General features: G+C 36.7%; 2 protein-coding genes across 3 annotated transcripts in view; one reads left to right on the forward strand and one right to left on the reverse strand.

Annotated features, from left to right (window-relative positions):
• The window catches only part of Vps25 (vacuolar protein sorting 25), an 80872-nt gene extending 63513 nt beyond the window's left edge, over positions 1 to 17359 (reverse strand). Inside the window, exons 1-2 of the mRNA XM_090409598.1 lie at positions 17143 to 17359; positions 3594 to 3739 (exon numbers count right to left, since the gene is read on the reverse strand). Of these exons, the coding sequence (XP_090265724.1) occupies positions 3594 to 3739; positions 17143 to 17192 (196 nt within the window). The 5' untranslated portion in view covers positions 17193 to 17359. The remainder of the gene's footprint in view (positions 1 to 3593; positions 3740 to 17142) is intronic.
• A 107-nt stretch (positions 17360 to 17466) lies between these two features.
• Positions 17467 to 21518, forward strand: part of LOC150109666 (NEDD8-conjugating enzyme UBE2F-like) — a 148676-nt gene continuing 144624 nt past the window's right edge. For both annotated transcript variants that reach the window (XM_090409615.1, XM_090409607.1), the window contains exon 1: positions 17467 to 17627. The gene's annotated coding sequence lies outside the window, so the exon portion shown is untranslated. The remainder of the gene's footprint in view (positions 17628 to 21518) is intronic.

Below are 21518 nucleotides of genomic sequence, written 5' to 3' on the forward strand. Positions count from 1 at the left end.
TACGGTAGTTAGTGACTTATATATCAGTTCTAAAGCCGGTACAAGATCTAGAGGGAATCTGCAATTTTTGTATACCAATGCTAGAAGCATTAGAAATAAGAGAGAAGAATTTTTGGCATTAGTCAGTGAAATCTCACCAAAAGTTGTAGGCATTAGTGAAACTTGGCTGTCAGCAGAAGATGTGGTCACTGGAATTGAATGTGATGGGTACAGTATTTTCAGGGAGGATAGAGAAGATAGAACAGGAGGAGGAGTACTGTTGATGATAGCTGATGTGTTGCAGCCAAAGAAAGTAGTATATCATGATGATAGACATGTGAATGAGAGTTCATTTGAGGCAGTCTGGTGCGAAATAGTGACCAACGCAACCAAATATACAGTTGGATGCTGCTATAGGCCAGGGAGTACAGGGGGAGATATTGAATTCATGCATCAGCAACTTAGTGCAATGAGTGAAGGCTTAGTGATTATTATGGGGGATTTTAATTATGGTGATATCAATTGGAAGGAGGAAATATCACGTAGCAAAAAGGAAATGGAGTTCATACATCTGCTACGAGATAATTACTTGAAACAGCACGTAACTGAAGGGACACGTGGTGTGAGAGTGTTGGACCTGGTTATTGGTTCAGAGGTTATGTGCATAAGTAAGGTGACCTCGTTACCTCCAGTTGGTGAAAGCGATCATGTGGTATTGACTTGGAAGGTTGCAAAATCTGTGGATTTTTCTATTAAGAAGGGGTATGTACGAAACTACAGGTTAGGCAATTATAACAAGCTTCGGAGTGAGCTTGCAGCCATCCCATGGCAGAACATATTGCAAGGGAAAGATGTTAGCAGTGCTTGGGATAAAATCAGTGGGTATCTGAGGAAAGCAATATCAGATTGTGTCCCCATGGTCAGGAGGTCAAACAAGGCAGGCATTAGATGGATGAGCAGTAGTATCAAGCTTGAACTACAAAAAAAGAAAATGTTATGGAGAATTTACAAGGAGAAAGGCGATCAGGATACCCATGAGCAGTACAAGGCTCAAGCTAGGAAGGTTACCAGCATAGTAAGAAAAGCTAAATCAGATTATGAGAAGACCTTAGCCAAAGAGATCAAGGGTAATCCCAAAGAGTTCTTCCGCTATGTGGCAAGTAAGAGGAAGAATGACTTCGGAAGGATAACCTTAGTGGGTGCTGATGGTATTGAGGTGACAAAATCAGATGTAATAGTCGAGTTACTGAGTGATCACTTCTCAAAAGTCTATCACTCAAGTGAGGATATCTCTATACCTATAGCAATACCTAATGTGAGAATTGAAGCTAAAGAATCAGAGGTATTAAATATATTGCGAAACTTAAATGCAAACACTGCGGTAGGCTTAGATGGAATATCAGCTCGGGTGTTGCGTGAATGTGCAAATGAATTGTCAACCCCTCTTACCTGGATATTTAATTTAAGTTTGAACTCTGGTATGGTCCCTAGGGAGTGGAAGTTAGGCAAAGTGGTTCCTTTGCATAAGGGTGGCTCTAAAACTGCAGTATTGAATTACAGACCAATCACCATCTCAGGAGTAGTGGTAAAAGTATTGGAAAAGTTGGTTAAAGACAAAATTCAAGAATGGGTGGATCAGGATATGATACTCTATAGAGGCCAACATGGTTTTGTTAAAGGTAGATCCTGCCTTAGCAATCTATTAACTATCCATAATAGAATAACATCAGAGTTGGACAAAGGAACTGGCTACACAGTGGTACTTCTGGATTTTGCTAAGGCTTTTGACAGGATACCCCATAGAACATTGTTATGCAAATTGGAGCAGATGGGAATGGATATTAAATTGGTGATATGGATAGGAGAATGGCTCAGGGAGAGATACCATAAGGTGGTGTATGGAGGAGCCGAGTCCAGAATGAGGCAGGTGACCAGTGGTGTGCCTCAGGGCTCTGTGCTTGGGCCAATGTTGTTTAATTTGTATATAAATGATATAGGAAACGGCTTAAAGGGAGATATTCAGTTGTTTGCTGATGATGCAAAGTTGTGTAGTGCAATAAAAAATCAAGCTGATGTTGAAAGTTTGCAGGAGGATTTAAATAAGGATTTAAATAAGCTGGTAAAATGGGCAAAAGAAAATGGATGTCAGTTCAATGTGGAAAAGTGTAAAGTCTTGCATTTTGGGATTAAAAGATTACCAGCTGTGTACTACATAGATGGAAAGGTACTCCAAGAGATTGATGAGGCTAGGGACTTAGGGGTATTGGTAGATAAGGAGATGAAGTTCAGAGGACACATTGCTAAGGTGTCCAAGATTGCACATAGGATTACTTGGTTGTTGAGGAACACACTGACATCCAGAGATAAAGAGGTTATTATTCCCCTTTATAAAGCATTGATACTTCCACATTTGGATTACTGTGCTCAGGTCTGGTCACCTGGATTCCTTGGAGATGAGGAGGCTGTGGAGAGGGTTCAGAGAAGAGTGACCAAGTTGGTGAGTGATATAAAAAATGCTCCCTACATTGATAGATTGAGAGCTTGTGGATTGCAGAGATTGGCTGATAGGCGAAGAAGAGGGGATATGATAGAAACATTCAAATTACTAAAAGGTTTTTATAGGATTGATGCAGGGGAAATGTTTCAGCTGTGTGATAGTGATGGAAGAACAAGAGGTCATCTCTGGAAATTAAAGAAGAGTGTGGTTAACAAAGGTGTCAGAACAAGGTTTTTTGCCTGGAGGGTGGTGAATGAGTGGAATTCATTGCCTGACTTTGTTGTGAGCTCTTCATCTGTAAATGAATTCAAGAAGAGATATGACAGATATTGTTTTGCTAGTTTGGGTCTCCCGCGATGAGTCTACTGACTCCATGGAGATACCCGTAATAATAATAATAATAATAATAATAAACACATTTGATTTCAGAAACAAGCTTTGAAGCTTATCTAAATCCTATAAAGTATCCTACACTCAAAGTTGGTTTCAACCCATGATGATGAGACGTTATCATTAAAAAAAAAAGTTAACAAAATATTAGAATAAATGAATTATATTCCTAATGCATGCAGGTTTTCAAATTTTTATATATTATTTTTTTATTACAGCAACCTCCTATGATGAGTCTAATGCATTCAGGGAGGGTTGCTGTAATAATGTCTAATGAGCCAAGCATTGAAAGCATATTTTGGCAATACATTCCACTCACCCACCACTTTATATGCAAAAAATTTACTCTTTACACCTCCTCTCTTCACTAGATAACCTTCACACAATGCCTAGAGAAAGCCTCATGTTTGTCTCCTCTCACTTTCAACTTTTCTATGTTAGAAGAAATTGCAATATTTGGATAAGAATGTACAATATTATATATAGATGTCAACACTGAACAAGAATGTTTTTAACTGATGGATGTTTGTGATTGTCTGTGAAAATACTAGTGGTGGTGGTGGTAGATGGCATTGGTGTAGATAATGAAGGTAATTGAGGTTGGTGGAGTGGTGGAGAAAGAGTTGTAGAATAGGTGCTCTCCCTCAATTAGTCTTTGGATTCCCTGGAGGTGTTACATAATAATAATAAATAACATATTATACTAATCTCTATTCTAAAAGGATACGTTTTATTGATTTATTAGAAAACAGTGGGCTATTTTCCACTTCAGTAACATCCAAAAGGTATTCTCTCTGAGATTTGTAGTAAAGCAGCACTAAATTCTTCCATGCTTCTAACTGCTTTTCACGTGTAGCAAGATTGGGCTGTAAACTAGATTAAAAAATAACTATCAAACTTAATCTTTAAAAAGAACACAATTTATTGGTTTTTTTAGTTATTAAAAAACCACAAATCAATATAATAAATCAAAAAATAAGTTTATAATTTTTAAGCATAAAGTTTTTTCCAGTGGTTAATGGGTGAGTTCAATAATAATCTTCAACTTATCATGGGCAATTTCAAATCATATATATTTCTGAAGCATTTCATTTCATCTAGTTTAATTGGAATATGCTTAAAAGTTTAAATAAAAAGTGCATAAGTAGTGATTCAATTTATTTTTTATGTGGTTCCCACCCATGAAAGGTTTTTGTAGACCTATAGTACATTTGTACTGTGGGTGGGCTAAGAATTTTTTTCCCTATTTTTACTAATACACACACACACACGAGGGCAATCTGGAGAGTTCTTGGACTAACAATTAAAAAACAAATTTATAATTTCAAAATTATTTTTATTTTTCAACATAATCTCCCTTAAGACTAATACATTTATTCCAGTGATGCTCCAGTGCCATTATCCTGTCCTGTAGTGGTTCTCAGTAAGATCTGTAAAATACCCCTCTACAGCTGCAATCAACTCTTGATTCGATGAAAAACGCTGATCAGTGAGGAAGAGTTTTAGTTTTGAGAAGAGATAGAAGTCAGAAGGAGCCAAATCTGGGGAATAGGGTGGATGTTCCAACAATTCATAGTGCAGATCGCTTAATTTTCCCAATACCAAAACACCTTTGTGGGCAGGTGCATTGTCCTGATAAAAGATGATTTTTTTCTTCTTCAAACTGGGTCTTTTCTCACGAATTTTTTCATCTAGTCTGGTTAAAAGATCAGAATAATAATCCCCATTTATTGTTTTACCCTTTTCAAGATAATTAATAAACAAAATGCCTTTAGCATCCCAAAACACTGATGCCATGATCTATTCTGCTGATGGAACCAACTTCTGTCCACTGTTTTGATTGCTGTTTGGATTCTGGTGTGTAATGGTGAATCCAAGTCTAATCCACAGTAATAAATCGAAGCACAAAATCAATTTCATTCTTGTTAAAATGCACCAAACGCTGTTCAGAGATTTTCATGCGAGTGTGTTTTTGATCTGCTATGAGCAAGTGCGGCACCCATCTTGCGCAAAGCTTTTTCGTTTGCAATTCTTCATGCAAAACATCTCCTACACGTTCTTTTGAAATGCCTATAGTCTCAGCAATTTCAAGCACTTTGACTCGCCGGTCATCCAATACCATATCGTGCACTTGATCAATGATTTCTGGTGTTGTTACACTTTTTGGACATCCTCCATGTGGATCATCTTCAAGGCTGGCACGCCCACGTTTAAATTCACCACCCATTTCTTAATTGTTGAAAACGAAGGATAAGAGTACCAATAAACTTTTATTATCTTTTATCAGAGAATTTTATAACCACATGATACTCAAGTTTATCCATTTCAAGGGATACAGACAAAACTTTTGCTTCAGATAGCTGTATAAAACAAACTACTTGATGGAATGACTTGCAATTTCACATGGATGCTTAAGACAGATGTACCAACTTGGAAAAAAAATCATGCCGACAGTGTTGCCATCTATTGTCAAGGCAGAGAACTTTTCATACCACCATTAATAATTAATAAATTGCTCACCATTAAACAGATATAAATTTGATTCCACTATAACCATGAATGCTTTGTGAATGGTTTTAGGTGACAGATGAATTTTTTTATCACTCAGTGAAAAAACACCATTCCGCTTATTATAGGTCTGAATTCGTTTAAAAAAAGTATCATGGCTGGTCTCTAGAACAAAATTTCCAGATTCATAACTTATTGTAATGATATTAACACCATCAAATGAACTCTTTTATAAAAAAAAAAAAAAAAAGATGTTTATTAATTGGCTTATATTTCGCTAGTGAATCCATTCAAATTGTAACAGACAAAAGATCTGAAGTCTTAATTTGGTGCTCTCTAATGTAAAAAAAAAAAAAAAAGAAAAAGAAATATTACAGCTATGTAGGAGCTGATCTTAAGATAACAGTCTCCCAAATTTTTGGCAAATTTATTTCAGGTTAGGAAAATACTTCAAAGCCATGGCTGATTCTAAAATCTTTCTGATCTGTAAGGACTTCTAAATAGCACACTGGTTTTCTGCCATCTAATCCGATGTGAAAGATTGGCCAAAGCATGGTCTGCCAGTCCTGACTTACCATAATAATGGTAGTGATGTATTTTTTTATGTTCTAAAAGACAGATGTTAACAGATCTTCCTGTCTGTCCATAGTAGGCCAAATCACAATCACAAGGAACTTCATACACTTCAGGATATGCTAGAGAATGGAGTTTATCCTTAGGAGAACAGATCAGAGTTGCTAATTTAACATGCAGTTTGAATGTGGTGCAAAGGTCGTTTTATTAGCAACTCTGATCTGCTCTCCTAAGGATAAACTCCATTCTCTAGCATATCCTTGAGTGTACATCTTTTCTGATGTACCTTTGACATAGGGAAGAGGAATATTAATGCTTTGTTCTTATGTATTAGAGGAGGGAGAAGTAATGGGACTACATAGGATTTTATCTATTTTGTAGGAATTGTAGCTATTGGCCAAAAAGAGTATGGTACAGATATTTAAGTTCTGTGGAAAGAGCTGTATCATTAGAACAAATCACTCTGGCTCTGTGTGTAAGTGTTTTTAAAATATCATACTGTTGGGCTGGATGATGATGTGATTGTTTATGTAGATATCTTTCTGTGTGTGTTAGCATTCTGTAAACATAAAAAGATAGTGATTCATCTGAAAGGTAGGTGACATTAGTCACCTACCTTTAAATAAAATACTTACCACAACACACAAGCTCCTAGTGTGGTTGTGCTTTGTTGATGATGTGTTTGCCATTTGGCCCCACGGACAAGACACTTTGGATGTTTTTGTCACCTACCTAAATAGCCAACACACCAAAATTCACTTCACAGTAGAAAAAAGAATCTAATAGCCTGACCTCTAATGGAGGGGAAAAAAAAAAAAAAAAAAAAAAAAAAAACAGAATTAAACAATTTCTAAAGTCCTCTTGTATTAAGATTTTGTTCAGATTTGTATGATGTTTCAGCATTTCACAGGCATACAGAAAAACTCCAAACAGAAGAAAATCTTAATATACGAGAACTTTAGAAATTGTTTAATGTAGTTCTGTTTTTTCCCCCACCAGAGGTTAGGCTAGGGTAAATGATTAACAAACATTTAGATTCATCTTACTTTTGTGTAGTGTATTGTCATGTAGCTTGTATCCTATACATATGTATGTTTTCCTGATGATGATCTCAATACAGAGGTTGAAACATCAAATGTTAATGATAAGTAAAGTAATTATTCTAACATATGTTGTGTCTCCATAAATTCTTCATTATGAATTTATGCAAAGGAATAATAACTCTCTCATCTCTACTTGTCAGCAAGTTTCTTAACATAATAATCTTTGTAGCTAATTTTCTCACTTTTATAACATCCTCAGATTTTCAGTCTCTGTCCACATTAACTCACAAATCCTTTGCCTAATCAATTTCTTGAAGTCTAGTTTCATTTATGCAATACAAAAATTATAGTTTCTTCATTCCAAAGTGCACAATCTTCCACTGTCACAATGAAGTGGTGGCAAGTATCCTTTGGCCAAACTACCAATCTATTTAAACCATCACCTTTAATACCGTATTTCCCCAAAAATAAGACCTAACCGGAAAATAAGCCCTAGCATGATTTTTCAGGATGCTCATAATATAAGCCCTATCCCCAAAATAAGTCCCAGTTAAGATCGTCAGCCAGACGGACGCATTTAGTACGTCTGTTGCAATACATGGACATATTGAATTATAAAATAATAATATTAATATATAATTAAATATAAATTATAATTAAGTATTTAATGAAGGAAGCTGGATGGCTTCCTTCAGCGATATGAATTGTCTCTAAGAAGATCGACAACACTGTTCAAAAGTTTATTTTTCATTTGGTTAGAGTATAATAAATTTAGTTTAATCCTTTATCCAAGTGTGAGCAAACAAAGCTTGCACCTGAAAGTATCTTCAGGACTGGGGTAAGGTGGTACAACACCAGGGCACTCCTTGCAAAGGTGGAGAAAGCTACCAAAACTCCTCAGTATCTCCCATAATGCAAAACACATCTCCTTGCGGATATGTCTAATGTTATGCATTAAGGGAAGGGCCACATCCCAGACTAGTTTCTGCCTGGTATCTCCACTTGGGCCTGGCTCCCACTGAAGAGACTTCAATAAAGGTCGAAACTAGTCTGGGATGTGGCCCTTCCCTTAATGCATAACATTGGACATATCCGCAAGGAGATGTGTTTTGCATTATGGGAGATACTGAGATAGGAGTTTTGGTAGCTTTCTCCACCTTTGCAAGGCGTTCCCTGGTGTTGTACCACCTTACCCCAGTCCTGAAGATACTTTCAGGTGCAAACTTTGTTAGCTCACACTTGGATAAAGGATTAAACTAAATTTATTAAACACTGTTCAAGCTGGAAGATACTAAAGTTATTAAACATGCACTTGCATTCAAGTCCTTTGTTGATGGCATTGACTTTTCTAAATACCAACTCTCCAACATGACTGGATGAAACAGCAGCATTTATGGGCCAAGAATCTCAACGACAACTGATCAGAGGGGTGCCTCGTCAATCTACATTCCCTCCACTGGTTACGAAAGTGCACGTGTTACCTGTATTTTGGCAATTTGTCTGGATGGAAAGAAAGCTCCACCTCTAATCATCACTAAGGGCAAGAAAGATAAGATTGAACGTGTTTCAGGCATTTATATTCTTGAAAACGAAAAAGCCTGGTGCACACAAGCTAAAAGCACTCACCAAGGGTGAGAAGGTTAAATAATGTAGGTGTGAAATGGATGAATAAAGAGATTAAGCATACGATACAGAGAAAAAGGGCATTATGGAGGCAGCATAAGAGAAGTGGAAATAACTAATTCCATGAGGACTACAAAGACCTGGCAAGGTGGGTGACCTGGTTGGTGAGGGTGATTTTCAAAAACTATCTACTAGATAGTTTTTGAAAATCCCCCAAGTTGCATTGATCTCTTTTGCAGCTAACTCCTCATTCCATGCTACACTTGCAAGTTGTCTCCTTAGCTCTTCATAATTCCCCCCCCCCCCTTGTAGTTCCACATACACCCTTTTCTTACAGAGGCCCTCACATATATACAAAGAAACAAGCTGCACTACAATCTACATGGTTTGCTAAAGTTACTGACCAACCATTACAACTATTGGCCTGACCTCTGGTGAAAAAAAAAAAAACCTTACTACATCAAAGCTAGAGTCCTATTATTATTATTATTATCTATTAGGTTACAAAATTAAATTAGGCTGGAGAGCAACATGTTTATAAAAATCAAAATATGTATATACTTATATACATATAAATGTATATAAATATACATTTATATGTATACTTATATAAGTATACATATAAATTGAAACCAACTGGTATGGATAATGGCTAATAAAAGCTAAAAAACTGTTTAGAGTCCTAAAGTCAGGGTTGCTGGAAAACTAAGTGGGCTGAATGTGTGCCATCCAAATTCTCGGGATTTTTATATCACTATTATTGTTAAGATTAGGGTAGTTAATCAAAATTTCGCAAGCTTCTTTAAATTTCTGTTCATACCAGATTTTTGTATGATGAAAAGAACAAGTACTTTTCCAATCAATTTGGCGTAGGATGCTAAGAGAGGCCTGCTTCACCAAAATTGTTAAATTTAATGTGTCGTTTGTGTTCTTTTTTACGTATAAGGATTGTACGATCAGTTTCCCCAATATAAGGTAAGTTATGGGTGCAATAGATGCAATAAATTCAAGGATGTGCTGGGGGGGGGGGGGGGAATGGGGAGAGGATCCTTAGAAGAGTTGAATATGTTTTTTTAATTTTAAAGGTAGTTTAAGCATGGCATTAAGATTATTACTATTATTACGGGCAACTCCAGGGAGTCATTAGACTCATCGAGGGAGGCCCCAAATCATATTCATCACAACTATTTGACATTCATACAGTATCTATCATACCTCGCCTTAAACTCATTCACTGTCACAGCATCCACCACAGACTCAGGGAGCGCATTCCACTCATTCACTACTCTAAAAGTAAAGAACCCAGCTCTAACACCTTTACTAACCACACTTTTGCCCAGTTTCCATGGATGTCCCCTAGTCCTCCCACAACCAGCCCTGTTCTCAAAAATATCTTCTGAATTAATTTTATAGAAACCCTTCAGTAATTTGAATGTCTCAATCATATCTCCCCTCCTCCGCCTATCAACCAATTTTTGCAACCCACAAATCCTCAACCTGTTCTCATACGGTTCATTCCACAGACCTGCTATCATCTTGGTCACTCGCCTCTGGATCCTCTCCACCTCCTCCCCATCAAGAAGAAACCTAGGTGACCAAATCTGAGCACAGTAGTCTAGATGGGGTCTTATCAAGGCTCGATACAGAGGAACAATAACCTGCTTGTCTCTGCTTGTCAACGTATTCTTCAGCAACCAAGTGATTTGATGAGCTTTTGCAATGTGTCCCCTAAATTTCAATTCCTTATCTACCAACACTCCTAAATCTCGTGCCTCATCAATTTCCTGGAGCAGGGTTCCACCAATGCAGTAAACTGCCGCCAATCTTTTCACCCCAAAATGCATAACCTTACATTTTGCCACATTAAACTGACATCCATTCTCCTTAGCCCAGACCTCCAATCTATCCAAATCATCCTGCAAAATTTTGACGTCATCTGCATTCACTATTGCCCTACCCAACTTCGCATCATCCGCAAACAAATGAACTGTTCCTCTCAGATCATTTCCTATATCATTTATGAACAAATTAAACAGCAGTGGTCCAAGAACAGATCCTTGTGGCACACCACTAGTCACAGGCCGTCTTGTGGACTCTACTCCCGAGTAAACCACTCTCTGATATCTCTCCGTCAACCACCCTCCTATCCATCTCACCAACCCTATGTCCATTCCCATATGCTGCAATTTACTGATTAGAATTCCATGTGGAATCCTGTCAAAGGCCTTGGCTAGGTCCAGTAGAATCACCGTAAACCCATTACCCTTATCCAGTTCAGCCGTCACTGTGTTATAATACGTGAGCAAGTTACTGAGGCATGACCTACCCTTCACAAAACCATGCTGTCCCCGATACAGTATCCCATTTTCTTCTATTCAATCTTGTATTTTCCTCTTGACTATTTTCTCTAAGACCTTGACAATGATTCTTGATATGCTAATCGGTCGGTAATTTACAACAGCAGTCTTGGAACCACCTTTATGCAGTGGAACTATTTTCCCCTCTTTCCACCCGCTCGGGACTAACCCAGACCCGAGACTCAAATTAAACAAAATGGTCAAGGGTACTGACAATTCTTTAGCTGCTTCTCGTACAACACGAGCTGGTATACCATCCAATCCCACAGATGTATTGACATTGAGGTTATGCAATAGACTACTCACCTCCACTTCATTAACCACAATTCCCGTATAATCTACTGGTTTATTCGTTTCTGCAATGTCACCACCTGGATGATATACTTTTGCAAAGTGCTCACTCAGTAACTCAACTATCTCAACTGATTCAGTTACCTCCCTACCATCGGCATTCTTTAAAATCAATCTGCCATGTACATTTTTCCTTTTACTTGCTACATATCTAAAAAACTGTTTAGGATTCTCTTTAGCCTGCATGGCCAATGTTCTTTCGTAATCCTTTTTTGCTTTTCTTACCACACTCGTCACCCTTCTGGCCTGTGCTTTATACCGTTCATGTGCCTGCCGGTCACCCTTCTCCTTAAATTCCCTCCATAGTTGTTTCTTTTTTTGCAACTCAAGCTTAATGGTGTTATTCATCCATTTAACCCCTACTTGATTTATTATTCGGACTCTAGGTATACAGTCAGCCATTGCTTCATGCAAGCACTTCTTAACTACCTCCCATGCACTATCAACTTCTAGTCCTTGCAGTTGTACATGCCATGGCACTGAACCAATCAAACTCCTAAGTTTGTCATATTTTCCAGCCCGATAATTCCACATGTACCCTGTCTTAATTGAAAATTCTACACCTTTAGCCACCTCCCAAGTTAAGACCCTATGATCACTCTCACCGATTGGTGGCAATGTGGTCATATTTGTTACAGCCAAATCCTCAGATGTAATTACTAGGTCAAGCACTCTCTGACCCCTAGTATTTTCCATTACATGCTGTCGCAGATAGTTATCCCTTAATAACCACATAAAATCCAGTTCCTTCCTCCCGTGTGTCCTCTCCTCACTCCAAATGGTGTAGGATTCTATTAATTTTTTCTGATAACCCTTTTAATGTATGGGATAGGTATGGTTTTACTGTAATAATATATATTAATTTTTGATAAAGTTTTATGAAGAATTTTCTTAATAGTATTTTTGCTATAGCCATTATTTATACATGTCATCTCATCTCATCTTCCTTTTCCCTCTTTTATCTTGCATTGTTGAGGGTTTAATAACCATCAGACCTCAAACCGTTCACAGGATAAGGTGGTCAGCCCTACGCCCTGGTGTATCCTATGTCCATAGTGTTGAGTTCTCGAGGACGGTTTGCCTGCTTTGTGGGATGAAAAACCCTACTGGACCGACTAACTTGGCTATGGCTGAAGAAAATCCTTCAGCTCCTCACGTCACTGACGGGAATCGAACCTAGGACACTCATTCCCCAGACATATGGTTGCGAAGCGCACAGCCACTTGGCTAACCGCGAGGACTTATTTATAAATGTATTGCTAATAATTTTTAATTCTTGTTTAAGAGCTTGTTCATTGGAGCAAATTGTTATAGCTCTGTTTTTAAGGTTGTTAATGACTCCAAATTTTTGTGAAGGATTGTGATATGAGTTAGCATATATATATATATTGGCCGGTATGTGTCGATTTGAGGTAAACAGTGAAGGACAGACTGCCTGAGGGAAGACATGTGACCACTACTGTATCCAGGAATGGAAGCGAGTTCTCATTTTTAATTTCAATAGTAAATTGTATGCGCTCATGTTGTTTGTTTAGGTGGCTAAGGAATGTGTTTCAAGTTTAGTGACCATGTTGCCAGATAACGAAAACATCAACTTAGCTAAGCCAAACTGTAGGTTTTAGAGTAAAGGACTCAAGAGCATTCTACTCAAAAGCTTCCATTAAAAGTTAGCAATTGGGGAGGACAGTGGTGAGCCCATGGCTCTACCTTCTTTTTTGTAGGTAAAATTTATTTTGCCACATGAAGTAACCAGAATGTAGTACGTGGACAAAGAGAGGCCATAATGTCAGGTGGAAATTTGTTCTGTAGGAGAAGAATTGTTTTGATTGGGACATTTGTGAAAAGGGCAGAAACGTCAAAACTGACTAATAAATCATCTTTGCTGAGTGTTATGTTTTTAATTTTGTTTATAAAATGTTGTGTGTTCTTTATACAGGAGGAGGAATGCCCTACCAACTCCTTGAGTGGTGACACTGATTTCTTGGGTAGGTGATAATTAGGGCTGTCTATTCCTTCAACTATCGGCTGAAGCAGAACGTTTTATTTGTGTACTTTAGGAACACTATATATTCTGAGAGAACAGGCATAATGGGGTATAAGTTTTTTTTTAACAGTGCCTGATGGCCAAGAAGTGACAGACTTAAGCATAAAAATCCTAAGATTTTGGATGGCACACATTCAGACCATTTAGTTTTCCAGCAACCCTGACTTTAGGACTGTAAGCAGTTTTTCAGCTTTTATTAGCCACTACATATAAATTTGAACCAATTCCAGTTGGTTGGAATATACATGAATACTTATATAAGTAATTTTATTTTTATAAACATGTTGCTCTCCAGCCTAATTTAATTTTGCAACCTAATACATAATAATAGGACTCTAGCTTTGATGTCATAAGGTTTTATATTTCTTTTTTTTTTCACCAGAAGTCAGGCCAATAGCTGTAATGGTTGGTCAGTAACTTTAGCAAACCATGTAGATTGTAGTGCAGCTTGTTTGTTCGTATATATGTGTATACTCCAGAAGATGACCTTAATATGAAGGTCGAAATGTCGAGTATTCATTTTAGTTTATATTAAACTAAAGTTTTTACTCTAACATATGGTAGCTGTTTCCATAACTTTTCATGATGTATTCTGATCACCATAAGCATGAAGGAAAAGAAACATCTCTGCCAATAAAAAGAATGAATCTGATGACTCCATGGAGGATGTGATGACGATGATAACCAAGTGCAAGAAATGTTGAATTTCTTCCCAAAGTTCCAATACTGAGCCCATTAATAGGATTCATTATTATTATCATCATCAGGCCTCCATGGAGTCAAGAGACTCATTGCAGATTAGGATTTATCTTGCAAGGGATGGGGGTGCAGATAATGAAGCAAATGTTCTAAATGAAAAATATCAATTTTTGGAGAAACTAAAAAAAAATATTCTCTGGTACACCAAACTATTATTATTATTCAGGCCTCCATGGAGTCAAAAGACTCATCGCAGGAGGTCCCTTATAGAAAACACAAAATCTATCAAGACTCATCGTGGGAAGTCCCTCCTAGGAAACTCAAAGTTTATCATACCACTCCTTAAACTCATTGACCGTTCTCACTCTCACCACTCTATCAGGCAATGCATTCCATGGTTCCACTGCCTTCCATGCAAATAAACCACTCCTCATCCTCTTGCTCACAGTTTCCTTTTGTAACTTCCAGGGATGGCCCCTTGTCATCACTCCTTCCTGCTGTTCAATTCAACCATGCAAAAGAACTCTCCAGTGTCAACCCTGTAAACACCTCTCGACAGTTTAAAAGTCTCAATCATATCACCTCTCCTTTTTCTATCCACCAAACTTTGCAGTCCACATTCCCTCAGCCGATCCTCATAATTGACTTTGTACAGTCCTGAAACCATCTTTCTTATCTGCCTCTGCACCCTTTCCGCAGTTAATTTATCCTCTTCAAATTCTGGGGACCAAATCTGAGAACAATAGTCTAAGTGTGATCTGATTAGGGTCTTATACAACGGAATGATAACTCTTTTATCTCTGCAGGTCAGCATCCTTCTCATTATTGCAACAATCCTCTGTGTTACCTTCACCACCTTTGCAATATGTCCCCTGAATTTCAGGTTTCTATCAATCATCAACTCCAGATCTCTCATCTCCCCCACTTCCTCCAGTATAGCTCCTTCAATAAAGGATGCAGTGTTCCATCGATGTGTCCCAAACCTTAAGACCTTACATTTTGCTGTATTAAACTGACACACTCAATCATTTGCCCATATGTCTAGCTTATTCAAATCCTCTTGCAGGGCTACCACATCTGCACTATTACTATTAACCCTTCTCAGCTTCACATCATCAGCAAACAACTGAATATCCCTTTGCAATCCACTGGCAATGTCACTGATATAAAGGTTAAACAATATAGGTCCCAATACTGAGTCCTCTAGAACCCCACATAACCTTCTGCCTCCTTGAAACTGCCCCACCATACGCAACTCTCTGATACCTATCAGACAGCCAACCCTGAATCCAGTTGACCAAGTGCCCATGTGCATCCAAACCCATGTGCTGCAACTTAAATATCAGCTTATCATGTGGCACCCTGTCAAATTCCTTCGCTAAATCCAAGAAAATGGCAGTATATACCTATCGTGCATCTACTGCTTTTGTCACTTTATTATAAAAGGCTAGCATATTACTAAAACAAGAGCACCCCTTCACAAATCCATGTTGACTCTCACAGAAAACATTACCCTCATCTGTCCAATGTTGTATATGGTCCCTCACTAATTTCTCCAAGATCTTAACAACTACTGATAACACACAAACAGGCCTATAATTAGACACTTCCAATCTGCTACCTCCCTTATGCAATGGCACTATCTTACCTTCCTTCCATTCCCTGGGCACCTTTCCCATAGCCAGACTTTCATTGAAAAGGCAGGTCAAAGGAGCTGTCAGTTCTTTAGCACATTCTCTCAAAACTCGTGGTGAAATACCATCCAGTCTCACAGCTTTAATGACATCCAGAGTACTCAGTATTTGGAACGTACTCTCCTCCTGCACCTCTAAACCTCGAACCTGCCCTATCCCTCTCGTATTAAAATTTACTCCTCCAGGATGAAATACTCCAATAAAGAGTTCATTAAACAATTCCACTATGTCCTCTGGATAAGTCACTCTATTCCCATTTTTATCAAACAATGTCATTCTTCCACAATCATTTCTCCTCCTACTGGCCACATAGCAAAAAAATTCCCTAGGATTTTCTTTGGATTTTAGGTCCAATCTCTTCTCATATTCCAGTTTTGCCTTCCTTACCATACTAGTCACTCTCCTGGCCTGTGTCTTATATTCTTCATGCATCTGCTTTTCACCTGTCTCCTTATATCTCTTCCATAGCCTCTTCTTCACATGCAGTTCCTGTTTAATATTGTTTGTCATCCACTTTACTCCAAATTGTGTCCTCCTTCACAATTTCCCAAGCACTAATGATATCCTCGCCTTCCAATTCCTCCCTCCATGAAACTTCCCCAAGTTGATGTCTAAGACTATAATCACCTGCCTTATAATTCCACATACATTCCTGTCTCCTTGATACTCCTGCATGTCTATTCATCTTCCAAGTCAAAATCACATGATCACTCTCTCCAACTAGTGGGAGAGATGTCATCTATCCTTCTTTGCAACAGTATTCTGGTGAGCAAAGTAACTTATGGACATGGTAAACCTATATATATAATGTGAAAAACTAAGTTTTTTTTTTGCTGTTTCAAAGTGTACCTATATTAATACAGAAAAGAAATTTCATAAACACTCTGAATATAATTACATCAAATGAATTTAATATCCTGTTCTGGACAGCCAAGTGAATAGCATTATTTTCTGCCTGCTAGATATGGATTCAAATCACATTTTAGCATGGATGTTTATGAAATCCTTGAAGTAGTAAATGTTTTTCATTGTAGCTTGAAAATACCATATTCAATTTTCCAAACAGGGCTCCTAGATTATCTAAAACTTACCCCAACAATGGTATTAATATGCCAATGATTTTAAACCTTTTTTTTTATGAAAAAATGTTTTGCAACAGATGCAAACGCGCTAAAACTATCACTTAGCGTTCTTTTATTTTTTATTTTTAATTTCCGTCCTACCTATGATGGAAGGCATAAACAGAAGGGGAGGAAAAAGCTTTAAACAACCAACGATAAGAAGATAGCGCATAGTATTTAAAACAACATATGATAAAGATATCAGACTCTTGTCCTCACTAGTTATCTAAAATTTATTTGATGTAACTAATTTATTAACTTACGTAAAAAACGGTGGGAAATTATACTGCCAAGGCCACTCAAAGTCTGCCATAATTATCACGTGGAAATTTTGTTTCTTCCTGATGACATCTGGCTGACAGAATATATATCCTCCCTAGATTATCATATACGTTTATCTTATTTGCTTATTATCTTTACTATACTGTTTAATTTCCTTTGCAGAAACATACTTGGCCAGCGTTTGCAATATTGTAAATATTAAATTGTTAGTTAAGCAACTTGCTGCTAGATGGAGTGATGATAGTCGTCCTTTTTTTTTTATTATTTTTTAAATTGTGTGTGTGTGTGTGCGCGTGCGACGGCACTAGTGTTAGTGGATGCTGTTTATTGATAGCGAAAGGAAATGTGTATAAAGATTTTTAAATGTAGTAACAAAATCTAATTTTTATATTTCTATATATACATATTTTTATTTATTTTTATGGGCCTGTATGATCCCAAGTCTCTTTGCAAAGCAATAGGAAACGTAAGGAAACTTCTCTTTCCCTTGTATATCTGGTTTATTATAAGTTTGTAATAGTTGATTATAATAAAGCATTTGAAATATTTTCAGGTAAATGTGCTTTATTATGAATGTATGACTCGGATCAGTAAGTTCTTATTCATTACACTGACAAAATATTTGCAGGTTTGTTTTTATAATTTTTCACCGGTTCTAATTAATTTACGGTTGTTTATTTCTTTATTTTTTTTTCCTTAACAGAAATCAACAGATACTGATTTATCTTATTTTACTCTGAAGCCGCTAAAGTAACTGAAACGTTTTCCACGTTTTATCATGCTTAAAGTTAGCAGTTCGAGTTTAAATTCATTAAATCAAAATACCGGTATTTAATTGCAAATGAGAACAGTGTGCAATTAAGCATTATAAAATTATCAACCTTGCCTAAATACACTAAATTTTATACACAGTAATCCTATGAAAAGTTTCATAATTCCTTATTCTGTATATTACCCAACTGCTAGTTGATGTAAGAATTATTTTTAGTTTTTGGTCTAAAAAGTGTGTAAAAGATAAAAGATATGAATAAATCCATTGTCAGATACTCTCACATACTCATTGCTCCCTCAAAGTAAGAGGGTGTTACACAGTTTGTAAACTTTCCTATCCCCCCCCCTTCCCAAATACCATGCATGCATGTACTCTTTTAAACTCCTGATTCTCTTGAGCTGTTATTTGTCTCTTACAAACAGACCTACCTTGTCAGCCAGGTCTGTTTGTAACTTACAAAGTTTGATATCAAAAATGCTGTATTGTTATAAAACTCATTTTCCAATCACTTAGATATGCCAGATATTTATTTCATCCATTAAATTGGTCAAGTGGAACATATCTTATCATTATAAAGTCATTTGGTATGTTAAATTAAATTTGAAAACTGCACGCAACAAAGATAAGAATTATTATAGTGGATATCTTAAGTATTTTATTTCCACTTTCTTGGGCATGCATTTTCAATCTGGATCAGTCTGCTGCTGGATGAAGATCTTCACCAGTTTTTTCTCATCCATTGTATTCCAGCAGTCCTGGCAATTACATATTACTGTCCTTTTTTTTGTTTTTTCTCCTTTGACTGATGCCAACTATAGATCTCTGTTCTGTTAATAATTTAGGCCATCATGTAACATGTATCTTTCAATGTGTCTAGTCCATCTTCATTTTGAAGGCATAATGTAACTGACATCCTGTATCTTGACCTTATCAGATGGGTAGGTATCCTGTCTCTAAGTGTCAAGCTAAGCATCTTCTTTTTATTCTTCTGTGGATAACTTCCGCTTTGTGAACTATATCATGAGTTTAATTTCAGGTTTCACTGCCATGTGTAATTTACAGGTAAGACACATTAGCCATAAGCTTTCTTAATTCTTTAAACTAATGCGAATGATGCCTTTGATATCTTTCATCCCTTAATAACCCATCAAATTTAGTTGTAATAGCCTTCTTTTTAATTCTTCTGTTCTGTGTTAATTTTTATGATTTCTCTCAAACAATACATGAATCTACTCTCTCTCTCTCTCTCTCTCCACTTCTCTATCTTCCTGTATAATTCTTTTTGGTGTTAAATTATCATACTTTTGTTTAAATCTATCTTCAACCTACTTTCACTGGACACTTGAGCTAAATCCCTTAATTTTATTGCTGGATCCTCTGTATCTTCTGTCTAGAGAACTATATCATATCAAAACACAAATAAGTTAGAATCTTTCCATTAATTTTAACTCTTACATTCTTCCAATTCAATTCATGAAAAACTTCCTCTAAGGTGGATACAGAGTTTTGTATCTTCCCATCTTATTTCTCTATTAACTGGAAAAATTTCAATTTTCTTATGCAGTTTTATAAAAGGTTGCATGACTGTATATTATTTTCGTATGTAATGATATCTACAGTGATTCTAGATAGCTAAGGCTTTGAGAGTCAAATGTTTTGTCAAAGTATACGAGTGGCTAAACAGGGATTTATTCACTTTTCCTGACCTTTACGGATTCATAACTCATCATGGGAGTCCAATGCTTGACAACAAAGTGGCATTCCATGCTCCTGCCACTCTTCATGCAAAAAACTTGCTTTTTACCCTCTTACTACTCCTTTTGCAACTTCCAGAGATGGGACCCCTTGTCCTTGTTCTTTATCCCTTGTTATACAATATGAAACTCTTCCCAGTATTGATCCAATAACAGCTTAAATGTCTTAATCATGTATTCACCCCTTCGTCTTATATCCACCAAACTGTACTTTTTATACTCTGTCTTTTCTTGTAACCAACATTGTATAGTCCTAATATAATTTTCATTATCTGCCTCTGAGATTATTTCATCCCCCTTCAAAGATGTGATCTGATCAAAGTTTTATACAATTGGACCATCATCATTTTATCTCTTGTGGTAAATGGCTTCCTCAGTATTGTAGCAATTCTCTTTTTCTTTACAACCTTTGTAATATGTCCTCTGAACTTAAAATTTTCTGTCTACAATCATCTCCCATACTCCTTGCTTCCTCTACTTCTTCCAGTATAATTCCGAGTGAATAGGAAACATCCCAAATTTCAAAATTTTATATTTAATTGCATTGAACTAGTATCCCTGTTCATTTGCTTGCCTCTCCAACTCATTTAAATCCTCTTGGAGAGCCAAAACATACTATACTAATAATCATACTAACAACTCTCCAAAGATTCACATCATCTGCAAAGAACTGAATCATGTATTCAGTGATCATTGACATACAAATTGAACAGTAATGATCCCAGTACTGAACTTGAAGTCCACTTGTAACCTTCCTATTCCCTGATATAATTTCCCCCATATACAACTCCCATATCTATTTAAAAAAAAAAAAAAATTACTACTCCACTCCATTATCTTGATATTCAAACCCATATATTATTACTTAAATATCAACTTCCCACATGGCATCCTGTCAAATGCCTTTGCAAAATGCTTCTTGTTGCATAGGGTGTATCATATTGATGGTATCAGATTGAAAGAATTTGATGAGGCTAGGGACTTGGGGATAATAGTGAACAAAGAGTTGAAGTTCAGAGGACATATTGCAAAGTTGTAAAATAGCTCAAATGATTAATTGGGTGTTGAAAAACATGCTAATAAGTAAAGTAAAGGAATTTAACCCTCTTTATAAGGCTATGATTTCACCTCATCTTGACTACTGTGTACAGATTTGGTCACCTGGGTTACTTGAGAACCAGGAGGTGGTAGAGAGAGAGGATTCAGAAATGAGTGACCAAGATGGTGAGGTAGGTGGAATACTCCCTATGAGGATAAGTTGAACGTTTGTGGATTGCAAAGTTTAGTTGATAGGTGGAAAAGAGGGGACATGGTAGAAACGTTTAAGATATTAAAAGGGTATTATAAAATTGATGCAAGTGAAATTTTTCAATGTATAACAAATAGTCAAAGAACTAGGGGTTATTTGTGGAAGTTATGTAAAAGTGTGGTTAGTAGGGGTGTGCAGACCAGATTTTTTTGCGTGGAGAGTAGTGAGTGGAATGGAGTGTCAGAATTGGTTGTTGGTTTCCTGATGGTGAACAGATTTAAATAGAGATGATAGGATTTTTGTGTATAATGGTTAATTTGGGTCTCCCACAATGAGTCTCTGGACTCCAGGAAGATGCTGTAAAAAATAATAAATAAATAAAATGACAGTGTATACCTTACCCTCATTCATTGCTGTTGAAAATTTTCTCTTGTAAGACTTATTTATTCTTTGTTGTTTAACTGTGAAATTTTTCATATATTTGGTTGTCTTTTTTATTATTTGTCATAGTATGAATATAATCAGTGGTATTGTAATTATGTCTAAACCCGTCTTGCTCCTTTAATTACATATACTCAAGTT

Source organism: Typopeltis vanoorti, chromosome 2 (assembly GCF_054136105.1).
Source record: "Typopeltis vanoorti isolate ZY-2024b chromosome 2, IOZ_Tvanoo_1.0, whole genome shotgun sequence".
NCBI classification, from domain to species: domain Eukaryota; kingdom Metazoa; phylum Arthropoda; class Arachnida; order Uropygi; family Thelyphonidae; genus Typopeltis; species Typopeltis vanoorti.